General features: G+C 46.5%; 1 protein-coding gene across 10 annotated transcripts in view; it reads right to left on the bottom strand.

The window, feature by feature from the left end:
• Positions 1 to 12,431, bottom strand: part of MED12L (mediator complex subunit 12L) — a 318,600-nt gene extending 306,169 nt beyond the window's left edge. For 9 of the 10 annotated variants that reach the window (XM_087870287.1, XM_045812561.2, XM_087870280.1 and 6 more), the window contains exons 1-2: positions 11,649 to 11,872; positions 10,581 to 10,804 (exon numbers count right to left, since the gene is read on the bottom strand). In XM_087870287.1, the coding sequence (XP_087726413.1) occupies positions 10,581 to 10,679 (99 nt within the window). In that variant the 5' untranslated portion in view covers positions 10,680 to 10,804; positions 11,649 to 11,872. Of the gene's footprint in view, positions 1 to 10,580; positions 10,805 to 11,648; positions 11,873 to 12,167 lie in introns of those variants that run through there. The other variant, XM_045812551.2, reaches the window with a different exon arrangement.
• Positions 12,432 to 18,153: the final 5,722 nt, after the last annotated feature.

Below are 18,153 nucleotides of genomic sequence, written 5' to 3'. Positions count from 1 at the left end.
CATCCCACATTCCTTCTGGCCTTTTGCACAAGCTGCTCCCTCTTCCCCAAAATTAATTTTCTTCCACATCCTCAGCCCCATCCACTCCTACACATCCTTCAAGTCCCTGACTCAAAAATCTCCTCTATCAGGTCCTGTCAAAAAAATGGGTCACCCCCTCCTGTTTCCACAGCACTTTGTACATTCCTCTCAAAGAATATCTGAAACATTGTATTCCTTATTTACAAGTCTATCATTTCCTCTAGACCAGGGTTTCTCAACCTTGGAATTACTGACATTTGAGGTCAGATAATCCTTTGGGGCGGGGGGGGGGGGGGGGGGGTGCCCGTTCAGAGTACTGAAGAATGTCAGAAACATTCCTGGCTTCTATCTACTAGATGCCAGGATGGGCGTGCATATGCGCATACACACAGTCCAACAACCCAAATTCCTGAAACTATTGCCAATGTCCCTAAGGGGAAGGGGAATCACCCCAAAATGAAAACCGCTGTTCTATATTGAAGTCTTTGGGGGCCCAGGACCAACGTTCCCACCGTTTGTTTATTGTTACATTTACTCACATAAGAAATCTTGAGTCCTAGATTTGGGCCAGGTGCTGTACTCAAAGCCAGGGACACAGAACATAAAAGTTCTAAAAGAAAAAAAAAAAAATTCTTTTTTAAGGGGAACATGGGTGGCTCAGTCAGTTAAGCATCTGCCTTCGGCCCAGGTCATGATCCCAGAGTCCTGGGATCGAGCCTCACATGGGGCTCCCTGCTCATTGGGGAGCCTGCTTCTCCCTCTCCCTCTGCTACTCCCCATTTGTGCTTGTGTGTGCTTGCCCTCTGTCAAATAAATAAATTTTAAAAATATAAATAAAGTTTCAGGCCCTATCCTCATGAAGCCACAGCTGGCAAAGGGCCTACAAGGTGCTCAATAATACTGGCTGAATGACTGAATTTGTTTGACGTGTGTGTGTGTGTGTGTGTGTGTGTGTATAGTAATATTTCCCTCAAAACACGGAAAATAAAACCCAGCGGCTAAAATTCTTCTCCTCAGGGCCATAGCATTTCATAACCGGCGGGGGGGGGGGGGGGCGTCCATTTGTATAGAACACAACATGTAAGTGTCGCTCCCCGGAAGTAGGCAACTGGTACCACTTGTCTATTTGTATCTCCAAGAGAGCTATGCATAAATAAAGGAGCATCTCAACCAAGGAAATTAAAACTAGGTGGGATTGATCCCCAACACACAGAGCCCACAAAGGCCAAGGCCAGAGCTAGCTACACCAGAGGCCATAGATAGAGCTGGGAACCTTCCACCAAAAAACACAAAGACAAGAATGCCTGAGCTTCCAGAGTATTCTTTCCTCTGCCCAGGAGACCCCATTCAAGATTCTGGCAAGCTCAAAGATCAAATGGTGAGCTAAACAGTCCCCAGCTCTCACAGAGACACTGGGTGCCCCAAAATGCAGAGAAATCCTCACCACCAGGACAACGCAAGGGTGTTTACCAGAAGCACAGGCTGTGTACAGAAGGGAGGCCAAGTAAAGTTCCAAGAACAAATCAGGGCACACAAGTGCTTGGCCCAGATCTGCCTAACAAGTCACTTTAACCTCTCTGGGACTCCATTGCCTTTTGTATTAAATGAGAACAACACATCTTTAAGTTCCCTTCCAGCTCTAAACATTCCTGGTTTCCCCCAAAACTGGTACAGACCCATAGAATCTTCCTCTCCAAATAGAACAGGTCAGGGCTCTTCCTTCCTTCCCACCTAAACCTTTTATGACAGAAATGGAAATAAAGCCATTTCCATTTCCTTTAAGCTTCTTTTTTTTTTAATTTTAAAGATTTTATCTATTTATTTGACAGAGAAAGAGAGAACACAAGCTGGGGGAGGGGCAGAGGAAGAGGGAGAAGCAGACTCCCCACTGAGCAGGGAGCCCAATGAGGGGCTCCATCTCAGGACCCTGGGTTCACGACCTGAGCCAAAGGCAGACAGATGCTTAAGCAACTGAGCCAGGTCCCCTCCTCTAAGCTTCTGATAGGCACTGGGCAGAATTTACTGCCTAACATACAAGATAAAGGTGCTCTCTGTCTCTTGCTATATACCCATTAATCCAGAGAGTAAGAGAGTTCTGGAATGTGCACTCTCTGGAAAGAGGAGGGGGGAAAAAAAAAAAAGGAAGGGCTTACGCTGTAATGATTTCAGGTGCCAATATATAAATGAAAAGTACCATAACGGGGCACCTGGGTGGCTCGGTCAGTTAAGCACCTGCCTTTGGCTCAGGTCATGATCCCAGGGTCCTGTTGAGCTCCTTGATCGGCTCCTCCCTCTCCCTCTGCCCTTTCCCCGGCTCGTGTTCTCTCTTTCTGTCAAATAAATAGAATCTTAAAAAAAAGAAAAGAAAGAAAACAAAACAAAAAAGAAAAGCACCATGACAACATCAGAATGCTTTCAGCTACAGGAAATCGACAACTCGTCCAAAATGGCTTCAACCACGTGGACATCTACTGTTTACTTCGTGAGTCCAGGAGAAGTGGTCCTAAGGTCAGTTTAGTAGCTTAATTTTCATAAAGCCACTCACTTGCCTCCTCTTGTGTTTGCTTTTCATTCATAGACTTGTTGCCTCATGGGCACAAGATAGATGCCCTAGCTCAGACTAACATATCCTCTAATTACTTTTCCAAGGATAGAAAACTAAGGAGCTATCAGAGCATTAAGAGAGGGCATTCTCCCCCCCACCCCCGCGCCCGTGCCAGCACTTTTTTCAGTGAGAAAAAGTTCTTCAGAAGTCCTAACATAGATTTCCACTAAATCTCTTTAGCCAGAATGAAGTCATATGCTCACTGCAAGAGGCAAGAGGGGTTAGGTAAGTGAGAGTCTGGCTTTGAAAAAAAATGTTTGTGGGAAGCTGGTAAGGGAATACTGGGATAAGAATGATAGTCAAGTAGTTAACAAAGTGCCGCATACAACTATATCCGGGAGTGTGCTGGTAAGTGTTTAACGACTACCTTTAAAAAAAAAAAAAAAACAACCTAATTTGTAGCATTTGCCCATTTTGTCGTTGTAAATATGCTAGACTTCAAGATACCAAAATGATATGAACCAGTGGACAAAATTCTCGAAATCTGAATAATCAGTTGGTACAAACCTGCCGTAGCACACCAGTGAATTTACACCTCACGTCTGGTAACAATTTACGTTTACGATGCTCCTTTACACTCAAAGCAATCTAGATGATTAGGGATCCTTCCCAACTCATAGGTGAGGAAAAGGACACAGCAGCCCAAATCACACAGTGCAAGTGGCAGAGCTGGAAGGCTCACATAACAGCCCTAACCCCAACCTCACCACACTTCCCGCAGCATCAGGTGCATACGTGTCTATCCCCACACCCTACCAGACCCCTCTGTCTACTCATCAGCTAAAGGGGTTCTAGCTTAGTTTGGAACGAACAACAAAGACCCATTCCTGCACACTCAACCAAAATTACCTAATAATTATTCCTTAAATCATTTCCTCCAATAACAAGAGTAGTGCACAAGTATTTTCACAGCTTGAAATAAAGATTAGTACAAAAGGAAAGCAATCAGCCCTAATCCCATCCTTTAAAGATAACAATGGTTTGCATGTGGTTGATAAACCCTCCAGATTACGTAGACATATATATATATATATATATATATATATTATATATTTAGGTAAAAAATCATGCTCTTTTGTAATATAATGATATTTTCATTATGTAGATTTCCCTAAACAGAGAAATCGAAATCCAGAGGACAGTTAATGAACTTTCTTGTCACCATCACCAGCTTCAGACATTATCCGAAGACAATTAAAAGTGTTTCCATGTTCCCTTCTCTGCAAGGAATGTGTAGGAGGTAGACACCTCCCTCTACATTGCCCTTAGACTTCTTCCCTCCACGTCGCTTGCCCCACTCAGACTGAGGTCAGCTCTTCCCCAGGCTAAGTCCGCCTGCTCCTTTCACTCTGCTCAGAGCACACTGCTGAAGAGAACTTTTAATCGTGTTCATTCTTAGGGACCCCTCCAACTTCTCTACTCCCTGCCTAGCCAGTCAAGAAGCCTCAAAAGTGGGGTTCAGAACTTCAGTAAAGGACAACTTTAGAATACACCGCAATTCTCGGAGTTTCACTTGCACTTACTCCACCTTACTTCCGCTTCATTCTCACATGTATGTGCACACACCCACAAGGGGCATGGGCTGAACTAACATCCTAGGATTCTGTTCACCCTCTCCTACCTAGTGCTCACCCAACACAGTTTGCCTTCCAGACTTCACTCTGTGGTCCTCTAACTTCCTAAAGGATCACATTTCATCATCACAGTTGCCAGCCTAAGTGAAAAACCCAACAGGCTAACGGACAGCGGCTGTACCCAAAATTAATGGCTTTACATGAGTCCCCAAAGAGCCCAGTTGAGAGCCCAGGCCCACAGTCAAACAGAAAACCCCACTGCCCTGAACAAGTCCAAAAACATCCTCACGGGACAAAGCAAGAACTGCTCCCCAAAGCCCCATTTTAGCCAAGTGCACACAGAAGGAATATGTGGATATTTCAAGGGCAAGGCAAGGCATTCTATTCTGCTATAAACCATGAACAGCTGATAGAAAACAAGCCTATTCTGGGAACCATGGTTATTAGAACAGAACTTCATGGGGAAAAGTAGCTAAATTCATTTGCACTATTTTGTACCAAAAGGTACTAATACTTCAGATGGTATATTTGTCTAAAAATTTTAATACATCAAATAGTGGGAAGCAGGTAGCAAATAAGGGGGAGTCTGGTTTACATTTTCTAAAGATAAAGACAAACCGAAGCCATTTTTCTCAAACTTCATATATTTAGGAATCACCTGAAAAGCTTGTTTAAAACGCAAATTACTCAGCCTCCTTCCCAGAAATTTTGACTCAGCAAGTCTGAGGTGGGCCAGTATATGTGCAGGTTTAACAAGCATCTTTGACGATTCTGCTGCAGGTGTTAGCAGATGCTGAGAAATGACAGCCACTTGGGTTTCTACTCATTGGCCACAAAGTTTGGGTAGCAACACTTCTGTGAGCAGCAGGAAGAAGCAGGGCCTCTGACCCAGTGTTTCCTACACTGATTCTGGCCTAAGAGTCTCATGAGACAAAAGTTAAACATACAGATGTTCCTCCCAGAACACTGGTATTCAAGGTCTACGATAGGCCCAGGAGCCAGCCAATTAATCTCAGGAGGAAGCTTTTTCCCTTTCTCTTATGGTCCCCCAGGCAACTGGTCAACCCGTCCTCTCTTCCCAGGCAACTTTATCAACACCCTCCCTCTCAAAGATTATAAAGAAACAAATTTTCACCTCCCCTCACCCCACCTCCCCAGCTGTCTCTAAAATAACTGTTTACTGTGTTTTAAGAGTTTTACATGCTAACAAGAAAATTAACAGGAGTTGCCAAAATAAAACAAGCACTGGGGCAGTTAAATGTTATAAATATGACTGCTCATTAAGAGTTCTACATTTTATTAATTTCTACAAGAACTATTTAGTGAGCACCTAGTCTAATCCCAGGCACTAGGCAGCTCAAAAACTGTGACCACCACAGACAAGCCCCTGCTCTCATGCAGTTTACATTCTAGTGTGGAAAACCATGGGGAAAATCAGCAACCATATTTCAGTGACCAGCACTGCAAAAACCCATTAACACAAGATAATGAGCTAGCAAGGATGAGGAAGGATGGGTTACAAGGAAGGCTTCCTTGACAGGGAGTCTCTAAGAGCCAAACAACAGGAAACACGACTACAGGGGCAGTCAGAAACAGGAACGTAGACACAAAAGAGCTGAGCCTGTTGGAAAGAGAGAGAAGTGGCCACTGGTCCTACCACACAGCCAAGAAGAGGAATGAGCAAGTCTGAAAGGGATGACTCAAAGCCCAGAGGCCAAATCTCAAAAAGTCTTATGGATATTATAAATACAATGGGAAATCCTGGGACCCTTAGTGCCAGACATGGTTCAAATTTCATTTTATCTCTCCAGCAACCCCATGTGGTAGGAACAAATATGAACCCCATTCCACAAGTGAGATCTGAGTCCAACAGGCAGTAAGTGATGAAGCCAGAACTCAAAGCCAGGCGGTCTGGCTACAGGTGGTGGCTGTGGATGTGAACAAGGGCCAGATGGTAGGGGCGTGAAGGCCTAGGTAAGGAATCAGTTATTCCAAGTGTAATACAAAGCCATTAGAGGGGGACTGAGACTGCCTGACTCATTCCCTTTTATATAAGCTAAGAGAAGGCACAACTGGGAAAAGCCCACCACAGCCTGGCTGAGTTGGCTGCTAAACCAAACTACAGCCATACAGGGATGCCCAGACCTGCCCTACCTGGATCAGGCAGAACTCTCTAGCCTCTGCAGAACTTGATGCCTTTTCTCTAGGTCAGGTCCTTAAAGTGGAGCCCTGGACCAGCAGCCATCAGATCTAATAAGGCACCTTGTTAGAAATGCAAATTATGGGGCCCTGGCTCATAACTACTAAATCTGAAAAACCATTTGTTTTTAACAAGCTCTACAGGTGATTCAGGTAGGTCAAGTTTGAGAACACCTGTTGTGGGTTATCCACATGCAGACACAACCACCACCACCACTGACCCACCCACCTTCTCCAACCCCCCCCCACTCCTTCCCCTACCCTCCCCACTTTTTACTGGACTTGTCCTTGGGCAGCCTCTGGGCTGCACACCCAGCCATCCAACCCCTTTACTGGTGGGACTCTCTAGAGCTCTTGATGCCTGGAAATCTCACTATTGGCCCAAACTATTTTTCTCACTAATTTGACTTCCTGAAAATACTTATCATTCAGCTGTTTAGGCCTCTTCTAGCCTAGGGTAAACTCCTCTTCCTTCCTATTTCTAGGGTTTAACTTTCAGCCTTGTCACCTCCAAGGTTGAATGTCAAGGATAATCTCTGCCTTAACCTAGACCTTCCCTAACACCTCTCAGTCACCAGATTTCCTCTTTTTATTCATCCATTCCCACTTTCCTTCATACATTCCAACAAGTATTCATGCCCTCAGCATCCCAGGAACTAACTACACTAGGTGGCAGGTACTTTAGTGATGCCTAGAAACAGTGCTCATCCCCGCTCTCACAAAACTGACCCTTTAGTGGGGGATGGCAGCAAGCAAATAAATACAAAATTACAAATTATATGCTTATACTAGAAAGGCCTCTGAAAAGTCGCTGGGCTGAGACCTGAAGGATGAAGAGACAGGCCTTGACAATATTTGGGTATTGAATCCATGCCAGACTCTAGTCCGTCTAAACGCTTTCCATGCATTACTCATGTAATGTTCCAATAGCTCAGTGGAGCTACAAGAGGGGAGACCGAGGGATGTGGAGAATAAAGAGTATGTAAAGAGGAGAGCCAAGTTTCAAACCCAGGCAGACTGGCTCCAGAGCTACCTTCCTCACCACAAGCTAAGGTGAGAAGAGTGGGTGGAATGGTGGGGGTAGGGCTAGATAGGCACACAAGTGTCCAGGCAGACAGATCAGCATGTATACAAGCCCAGGGGCAGAGAAAAGTCAGCCTGAAGCAGAAAGGAAATCGAGCATACTAGGGAAACTGGGGACCCGTGGATGGATTGGAAATATATGTGGGAACTGGACCAGACAAGATATCCTGAAACATGTATTATGGAGTATAAGGAAGAAGGGGAAATCAAGGGTGACTCTCAGTTTTCTGATTCTGTTTTTAAGGCTTAAGGACAGTCAGAAGACAAAATATTATAACACAATATATTTTTAAAAATAAATAAAGTCCTGTGGAGTGCTGATGCACAGGCAAGCGCTCAAAAGAATATAGTCAATCGATCAGGCAGGTTAAATCTTCCAGCTCACCCCACCCTCCCCTCCTCCTCCATAGGGGATCTTCATTCAAGGGTTCCAGGCTATCTACCAGGAGCTGTTTTCCAGAACGCTACTAGCACTGGTTAACAATAATAAAAGTCACAGCTATAGTAATAAGAATAGCTTCCACCAGGAGGAGGGTTTTTCTCACACAAATGTAATGCATTTCAAACCAGGATTCTCAAAATTTTCTGAATAGAACAATTATACTAATTTACAAATGAGAAGTTATGCAACTTGCCCAAGGCCACACAACTGCAAAGAGGCTGAGCCAGAATCCAAATTCAGGTCTGCCCAATTTCAAAGCCCATACTTCCTCCGTTAAATCAGCATTTCCCATAATGTGGGTGGGACAAAGATCTCTGATGGAACACAACAATGGTTTTAAATGCACAGATAAACTTTCTAAAGTTTTAATAGTTATAGCCTGGTTTTATTACATATAATCCTATGTGCGTGTAATATCAGCTAGATAAAAATTTAATATATACATACACACAATTGGATTCTAACTTTTGCATTACATACGTATATATGACTCCATGACTTCATAGGTATTGCTGCCTAAGAAACAAACTTTCTTAAACGTTAAAGAAAACATTAGAATAAAAATACAGGTGATAACAGGGATAGGGTAGAACTCTTGAGGCAGTACATAAATAACTGAAGCTTGTGAAACACTGCTCACCACACCACCACCCAAGAACAGCCAAGCACCTGTTCCATATTGTACTCAAATTTGGCTACAGTCACACATAACTCTGACTCTGCTCCAGACGGACGAAATACTGGCTGCCTTGGGGGAAAGGGAGTAATAGCAGAACAACACAATTTAGCATAAATCCTTAACACAGTATTGGTCTTGACTTAAATACTGGTTTGGTGGTCCAAATCCTCTGCTTCTTTATCACATACCTTAAGTCGGGTAAAGCTTTCTTGGGCCTCAGTTTCCCTTTGTCAAAAGGAAGTTATACAAAATAGGCTCTAAGGTCACTTCCAGTTTTAGAATTCCACAGAACGTTGCAAAATCCTAAAATCCAAAAGTATTTTTTTCCGATCGGAGAGGCCCCACTCCTGAATGAGTGTTGACCTGAGGAATAAACACTAAATAAGCCCAAATGGCATTCTCGAAGACCGTCCCGTAAGCACAGAGATGCTATTAATTACACTTCCTTCTGGAAAATGCAGCAACACATTAAAAGATGAGAAAGATGAGGCAATCAGTATCCTTGTCCCCACCCCCCCAAACTTTTAAAAATTTCCTGACACTAATTTTTAAGTCACTACCTTTGTTACAGCTGGTCCTTAGCATCTGTTATTTCTAGTCCTTAGCAATTCACTTTAATCTGGGTGGGAGTAGCCCAGGGAGAGATAGGTGGGAAAGAAATCTGCAAGATCTCCTCAATCCATCCTCACGTTAAGCCTCAACTGAGAACCACCTGTAAAACCTTCCCAGCTTCAATCTGGATTACTCCACGGATGCTCAAGCATGTTTATGTGCTTAAGTCTCTAAAAGGAATTGCCACTCCTTAATTTTTAGAAACATTAACAGAAGTTTAACCAGAACAAGCATTCTTCCTCTATTACTGAAACAGATACCTTTATCAAAAGAGAAGTTTTAAGGACCCCTCCTGCCTTCTTTACAAAGCCCTTTCTGTGATGTCGGTGGGCCTCCAAACTTTTAATAGTGTTTTTAGATTCTCAGAAAGAAGTTGTGCAATGCGCTCACTTCGTTTTTTTGCTGAAGAAAACAGAGGATGGGTGGGCTGCAGCTGGCAAACTCAGAAAGCACAGCTGGGTAGCAGGTGATCTTAAAAAAAAAAAAAAAAGGCAAATCCCTGGGCAAATTGTGTAGCCAAGGGTGATCATTATAACTGGAGAGTTGTTACATAATTACTTCTTAACTACTGACAAACACATAAATGGCTATAAAATGCCATGGTTACTCTAGACATTGAAGCTAGTGTACCTAAGGCAAGAGTCAAGGTTTCTCCAATTTCATTCAAAGAAATAAGCAATCTCGGGACTTATTTCCCTTCCAAGGTAACCTGTCTGCTTTTACATATACAAAACAGCCTCCAGCAATTAAACCAATCGCCTCTAGGGACGAAAATCAGGCTCCCCTTAATATTGATTTTTTTTTTTTTAAAGAGAAAGGGGGATACAGAAAGAAGTACCTTCAAAGAGCTAAATATTTATCACCTCGATAAAAACGACTTCCACTCCAAACTGGAAAATTTGAACAGAAAAGGTCTCCCCCTCACCCCATCCTCTCGTCCCTGCTCAGCTGGCGAAAAGGTAAGACCTGTGTCGTCTGCACTGCATTCCAACATTTTTCAAAAAGTTTACGAGGATTTACCGAAGCAGCGGGGAGAAAAATAAAGCAGGCAGAAGCGGGGGAGAGGGAGCAAGAGGATTTCGGCAAAGAAGCACCCGGTGAAGCACCCAGCGGCTCCGTGCAAGGCCCGATAACGGGAAGCGACCCGGCACCCGGATAGCGAGCACCCCAGTGGAGCACAGAGACTGACAGCCGCTGGGCCTCCGCCGCCGGGGGTCCCCTAGCCCCCCAGCCCGGTCACCTCCGCCTGGCCCCCTCCCGAGCCCTCCCCCCGCAGCGTCGGCGATGCCCGCTGGGCCAACTTGGCCCCGGGTCAGCGCTGCGGAGCGCGGCCCCAGTTGCGGAGGAGGCCGCCGGCGCCCTTACCTCCTTCTGCTTGGGGTCCTGCGGGTAGACGTCGGGCGGCCCGAGCCGGGGGCGTTTCAGCGGTCTCTGCTCATAGCTGAGAAGCCCGAAGGCGGCCATGATCTCTCATGTTAACCGGCGAAATGAATGAGAGTTGGAGCTGGAGCAGCCGCCTCTGAGCACCAGGGAGCAGCACTTTGCAGACAGACTCCCTCTCTCCCCCTCCTCGCTCGCTCACTGTGGCGCTGCAGGCAGGAATAAAGCAGGTTGGATGCTGCCGCTGCCCGGCACGCAGACACGCACTGATGGGGGCAGTCTTCGGCGGGCACCCGGCTGCGCTTCAGCCTCGGGACGCGTCGCTCCTGTGGCGGCGGAGGTCCGCCTGGGTCTCCCGCGGAGCCAGCCTCCCGTTCCAACCCCCCCCAACCCTGTCCCCAGGGGGAGGAGCAGCTGATGGGAACGTGTGACTTTTTTCACCAATGGACCCAAACCCACCCCAGCCGGACAGGGGGTAGGGGTTGGGGGAGGGGCACGGGGGGGGGGGAAAAACTTTTCTTGGCGCCTAGGCGGGTGGCTCAAGTGCTCACCCAAGGTGAGTGGTGGCCCTCCAGCCCCGGGAAGAGACTGCGGAGAAGCCCGCCCCCGCCCCTCTTCCGCGGCAGGGATCCTTCCCGCGCCGCCACGCGCCCCGCAGACCCCGCCACCTGGGCGCGGACCCGGCCGGAGCGGAGGGAGAGAGGCCTGGAGGGGTGGGGGAGGCAGGGATGCGGACGGGGTGAAGCGGCCGGTGCCTCCTAGACGCCTGCCGGGCTCCCGTGGCGCATCCGAGGCTCTGGTCCCCTCGGCGGCTCCGGGCAGGCGCCGAGGCGCGCTGCTGGCGGTCGCGGCGGCTGGAGGGGGCCGTGCTCACGGTGGCGCGGGGCCGATTTAACCCTTTGCTGCCCCTCCAGGGGCTGGGGAAAAGGGGGAGGAGGACTGGCAGTGAGCGCCGACGGGGGCAGCCAGCCCGCGGACGTCTCGGACTCCTCCAGCCCGCCGCCTCCCCGCGGCCGCAGCTCCTCCTCCCACCCCACCCCCCCAACAGTTTACCTGTTGGTCCCCGGCTAGTGGGCAGGGGCCGCCGCCGGCAGCGGCACTCGGGCGGCCACAGCCTCCATGATTCGGGCTGGGATGGGGGGGGGATTAGATTGGATTTTATTTGTGAGGTAGCAGTCTCGTCCAGGCGAGCTCCAGAGACACCGCGAAGTTTGCCACTGTCTGGGGGCGGCGGGCGACGCCGGCTCGCCGCCGCCGGCGTTCTCGCCCCCACGGCCCGGGAGCGCGAGCTTCCGAGTTGGCGGACGGCGGCGCGGCGGCCGCACTGAGCATGCCCAGCTCGGCGGCCGGACCGCGGAGGAGTTGGCTGCGAGCGCGCTCCGATCCGCCTCTCCGGGTTTTCGCAGCCGCAGAGCGCGCAGCCCGCGGGCCCCGGCGCCGGGGTTGGTCCTGGGGTGAAACGGGGCTAGGGAGGGGGCGCCCGCAGAACCCTCACTCCCGGCCGCGGGCCGCGCTGTCCGCCTCAACCTCTTCTCAGGGTCGTTGTCCCCGCGCCTGGGCCGGAAACCTCACCTGCGCCGGGCGTGTGGCGGGAGGGAGGCGATCCTCCAGGGGAGACCTTGGTCATCCAACCGGCCCGTGCTCCCCGCTCGCTTCGGGGCGTGGGCACAGAGATGCTAGGCCACCTGCCGCGAGCACTGCGAGACCGGAGCCGCGGGGGCGGGCCCGGCTTGTCCCGAGGGACCCGGCGGGAGGCGCGCCCGGGAGGATGTGCCGGCACTTGTCCAAGAATGATGGCTGCCATTTATGGAGCCCTCCCTTCGTGCCAGGATCTTGACAGTTTAAAGGTCTCTGATCCTTAAAAAATAAATAAGTAAACCTTACACGGTTTTACTGTACCCTTTTTATAGATGGAGAAATTGAGTCAGCTCAGTGAGGCCCGGTGACTTGTTCAAAGCCACAAAGCTACCTCTGCCTGATCCCAAGCTGCAGACCTATTTTCCAAGATTTGGGGTTGGAAGGGCTGAGTTCCCCAACTGCCCTTGTCTGCTTGTGTCACGCCCCCCACACCTTGAGGAATTTCCAGACTCCCGGTTCGGTCTTCTATAAAATGGTGTAAGCAGAATCTAACCCAAAGGCCTTTGTACAGCACCTGGCATATAGTAGGTGCTCAGATGTTGCCCAAAATCTAAATACCGACTTACCTCAGCTGACTTGAAGCAAAAGGGAAGGAAGAAGAGGTAGATAAGGGGATGGAATGTGTAGAGGCCAGTTTCTCACTCTTGACCCTGATCTGTTAGCCCTTCTCAAAAAACCTAAGGCCAAGTCAGACCCGTAGTTTTTGGTTTCTTTACTCAATGGGAGCCCGTAGAACAGTTCAGAGAACAGTTACCCTCCCCCAGGAGGCATTTCCCAAACACTTTCTGCACCCTGCCCCAAGGGTTTTTCTTCCTAATACCCTGGGTGTCACTTGAAAGCTGAACTTGCCCTTGTGATAAAGGCATCTATCAAATCTAATTTTCTCTCTTGAGAAAAAGGAGTGTTATCTAACTTTATTAGGGAAATTATCAAAGGCAACAAAAAGCAGGAGAAACGGTATAATGAACTCCCAAGTACTCATCTCCCAGCTGTGGCGATTATCAAAGTTTTGCCTTTCTTTCAACTCCCCTACCCCAACACATTGACCTGCACTAGAGAGGACACTGTTATTCATCGTTGCAACTTAGGCACACAGCCTGCAACACTACCAGGTGGGCACTCAGTGGTTGGATGGGTAGGTATGTGGGGTCACAGATCACTGGGGGGTACTTTGGGGATACCTCGTGCTGACATTCGAGTCTGATAGGAGATGTAACCTCAATTCCTCCCTGGGAATACCCAGGCAAGAGTCTCTAACTGGCCTCTGCAAAGGAAAGTTTTGAAGCGCTCAAAATCATATCTAACCATGAAGATTTTATTTGAAAATCAAAATGTATTAGTACTGTGTCTCTAGTGTTTGGGGAAAAAGAGCCCCTGGTCTCCCTTCCTAACTCCCTTGTCTTGAGACAGTCTGGCATGAATTCTTTGGCCCTCTCAACATGGGGGGTGGAGGGAAGAGTTTTTATGCACCGAGACACTAGCTCAAAATCATTCTTTCCCTACATGGACTTCCCATGGACATTTGGATCCATCATCTTGGCACTTGTGTTCTTCATGGTCCAGCCCCATCTACCAATGTAGCTTTTCCTCCTTAATCCCTCATCCCACTTAGCTCTCAATCCTATTTCCAAGTATGGACTTCCCAGGCCCTTCATTTTCCAATAGCCACCTGGGGACAGTCCTTAGAGTCCAGACTCCTGTATAAAGCTCACCCCAAACTCTTGAGGCACAAGATAATCTTTCAGTTCTTTCAGTGCTCTTAGCATTTAATTCTCATTTTCTTAACAGCTCATCATTTGTTGCCATGCATTCAGATATGTCACACAATAATCTTGTTCTCCCACACCCACCCTATCCTCTTGCTCTCCTTCTATTCGAGTTAGTCTTAAGCTGACTAAGGCCAGTTAACACGGGAGCCACCATGATCTACACTGTGCTTGAATTTCCCATCTCAGTGCTGGTTAATAACGACAGATAGGCACAAATTATTGTTGAATAATGTGAGTCTCATTTGCTACTGTTCCTATAAGGGGCATCTTAACTCTATCTGGCTAATGACACCCACCCCCACCCCCACCCCTGGGGCCTGGGAATAGTTTGCGTAGAATAGGACTTATTCAGACAGGTCCCAGCCTAGACCCCAGCCTAGCCAGAAGTGAGTTCAGGCACCTGAGGAAGTTTAGGACACCTGGTGAAGGAAAAGGTGAAGGAGTAATTACAAACCATTTTAAGCATACCGAACTTTATCCTCTAAGTATGAAGCTCAATCCTAGGGCTGGTTTTGTGGGTTAACAAGAGTTTAAAAGCTGACCCTTTTTCCTATGTCACATCCAAGGGCTCCTCAAAGATCCCTCACCATCAGGAATTCCCTTAGCTGCTAATGTTCCCTCTGCAAGCCCTGGTTTTCAGAATTCTGCAAGGGGTCCCTCATAGCAGGGACGGCTTTTGTAGTCCTGGGCAAAGTCTCTTTAAGACGGCTCAGGCTGGCTTTCTCTCTCTACATTTGGGCTGCACGAAATACACAGATGTCTTTGTCCACACATATTCTAGCGCAAGCATTTTCTCACCAGCTTTCTCTCCTTGTCCACCATGGACACATTCTGCAAGCCACACAGTTCTTCACCTTGAATGTTCTCCAGTCTGGGTCACAGATCAGTCCCTCAAGTTCATGCAAACTGCAGTGGACAAATGTCAAGTGAGGAATAAAATTTCTCTGGCAAAAGGCAGAGACACAATCCTCTTTCAGAGCAAGTTTCCAAAGAAGAAGAGTGGAAAATGGGTAGGAGCAGAGATAGGCTGTTGACCCACCAGAAGCCATAGTCCTATTATTCCTATTTGTATCCACAAAGCCAGAATCAAACCTAGATCCCCCTGACTCCCACCTACACTCATTATTGTCAGTGTGCTCCATGTATTAATTATCGTCTACATAACACATATAAAAGTGAGCCTCGGAAGACAGGTCTGGTATAAGAGAAGCCAAACTCCTGACAGCTTGCTCTGGCATAGACCATGCTTCCACTCAAGTGGAAAGAAGCAATTCTCAGTATAGTGCCTGTAGGTGAAGTAATTAAAGTTGCTGGGTTTCCCCGTGGGACTGATGCTTGTCCAGGTGTATGTATTACTGTGTTTTGTTAACAGATTGTCTACAGGCAGTCTTGCTTACTTTCAGTTTTTCTTATATCCCCATTACATTTAAATGCATTTGTGGTGTGTCTACTTCTGACTCAAAGAAGAAAAATCCCCCCTTCTCTTAGCCTCTTACAGAAAAGGAAAAATGAGAATGACTTTGAGAAGGTGGGTGGGCATAGAGAAAAGAGAAATGGAGTGTGATTTTTGGGACATTCCAACCAAATGGAATTTTTAATATAGTCTTTAGGCCACCTGTAGAGACGTAGAGAATACAGACATTAAGACTCCCTAAAGCAGCACTGACAACAGAATTATATTGCCAGTCAAATATATACTTTTACATTTTTTTTAGTAGCCACATTAAAGTAAAAAGAAACAGATGAAGTTAATTTTAATAATACATTTGTTTTAACCCTATATAGCCAAAATATTGTCATTTCCACATGTGATCGTTTTTTAATGTGTTAATGAGACATTTTCATTCTTTACGATAAGTCTTAGAAATCTGGTGCGCATTTTATACTTAAAGCACATCTCATTTCATTTATTTATTTTTAGTAATTTCTACACCCAGTGTGGGGCTCAAACTCACAAGCCTGAGATCAAGAGTTTCATACTCGTCCGACTGAGCCAGCCGAGCACCTCAACCACATCTCATTTCAGACCAGCTGATTTCACATGTTCAAAAGTCACATGTCGCTAGTGACTACTATATTGGTCAGCCCTGCTCTAGAGGGATGTTTCAGTACTAGTGAACCTATAACATATAGGATCTTCAGAAGATCACTGAGGAGGCAGGTGAGTTTCCAAATTAGAAGACCAAAAAGTCGTAAAAGACAAAAAACAGGAGGAAGGTGAAGAAAAATGAAAGTAAAGACAACTTGGGACAACAATGGATACCCCAACAGCACTTAGTTGCTAGAGAAATGGATGCATCAGAGAGGCAAGGACATAGAAAAAAAGAAGTCTGGGGACTGAAAAATCAAAGGATGAGATAAGAGAGTTTTGAATTTCAAAACTGAGCCCATGGCTTCATTCACTCACAAATTGTTGCCACTGAATTTACGAAAAGAAGGCCTACTGGTTGATTTCCGGAGTGGGGGCAGTAACAGGCAAACTCAGGTCACTGATGATCAAGGTCGCACACTCAGCGCCTCAGCACCAGAATCTTATTCTCTTATTTTGTTAGCTTACTCAGAGCTGTGTAAGGCTTCGATAAATACTAAGCAAATTCAAGAAAGAGTTCAGTAGAAAAGCAGAATGCTAATTTATTGATACACAGGAATAGGCCTTTCCAGAACTAAAGTAGGTCTATTCCCTTACTCAGATCACCCCCTTGCTAGGAGGTTTTTGTTTTGTTAGTAATCTCACACCCAAAGGGGGGGTCGAACTCACAACCTCCTAGATCAAAAGTCACACGCTCTACCGACTGAGTCAGCCAGTCCCTTGCTAGCTTTAAAGTTTGCTGTAAAACTGAAATAGTAAGTAGAAGTTTATTTGGTGAGCATAAAATTAAAGCAAAGAATTGGATAATTTCCGAGGATTATTTACTCAGACTGACCCATGGTGGAAGTCACCTTCCTTGTGACAGAAGTAGGACAGAAGCCACACCTTGGCCTACTCGTCCCTTTGGTGGCTATATAGACAGGTTGTTACTGTCCAAAGCATTTACTATGTATTATACCAGAGGTTCCTGGTAGTCCACAAATGTGTCTTTTAGGTTCCTTTGTTTTATTTTGGACTTACACAGTCACTTCTGGAGTCTAGAAAAATCTGGCCACACTGGGTCCACATTCTCAAATGACATCGGTCTGTTAGAGCTGAGACAGACCTGCCCCTCTGAGTATGTGCTATTACCACAGACCATCTGACCAGTTCCCCTCAGAGAACTGTTTCACCTGACTGGCTCCTATGGCTCATGAGAGTGAGATTCCTGTTATATGAAGACCTGCTAACCAGGCCTGGCTTCAGATTTTCCTGCTCAGAGAGAGAGAGAGCGTGTAGGAGATGGATTCATGTTCAGTTACCTGATTATCAGGTTACTGCTTTCTTATTGTTAACTAGTCAAGAATCCATCTCCATCATTTGTTAGTTACAAATTATAACTCATCTGTTAGGATGGGTTACATCTGATGAAAGCTGATCTTGTAATCTTATATTTGTTAATTATGAAATATTTCAGTTTTGAGAGGAATATTTCTTTTCCCAGTTCTAGGAACATCCTCTTTTTTTTTTTTTTAAACTTCTTTTTTTTTTTTTTTTTTTTAGATTTTATTTATTTATTCGACAGAGATAGAGACAGCCAGCGAGAGAGGGAACATAAGCAGGGGGAGTGGGAGAGGAAGAAGCAGGCTCATAGCAGAGGAGCCTGATGTGGGGCTCGATCCCATAACGCCGGGATCACGCCCTGAGCCGAAGGCAGACGCTTAACCGCTGTGCCACCCAGGCGCCCCTCTAGGAACATCCTCTTATACTTCCTTATATACCTGCTACAGTCACACAGCAAGAAAGCATAAAAAATACATTGGATGGCAGAATCTGGATATCGCATAAAATATACTGACAGATTGAAATGATAAACTAAATGTAACAGGATCAAATTTTACATAAGAATAAACTCTTTTCCCTCCATCTACTGGATACATTGACATTTCGGGATCTACTGTTTGTTAAATCTAAAGTTTAAATTCTAAGCAATAAAAAAATGAATGCTGCCAACTCTTTGGTCTCAGTAGCACTTGGGGAATAGCACTACACCAATCAATTATGTGATTCTTTTATATAATAG

This window comes from Ursus americanus, chromosome 20, assembly GCF_024610735.1.
Source record: "Ursus americanus isolate L20-20 chromosome 20, mUrsAme1.1.p, whole genome shotgun sequence".
Taxonomy (NCBI): domain Eukaryota; kingdom Metazoa; phylum Chordata; class Mammalia; order Carnivora; family Ursidae; genus Ursus; species Ursus americanus.
Note: the sequence above shows the minus strand (reverse complement) of the source record. Positions and strands in the feature narration are given on the sequence as shown.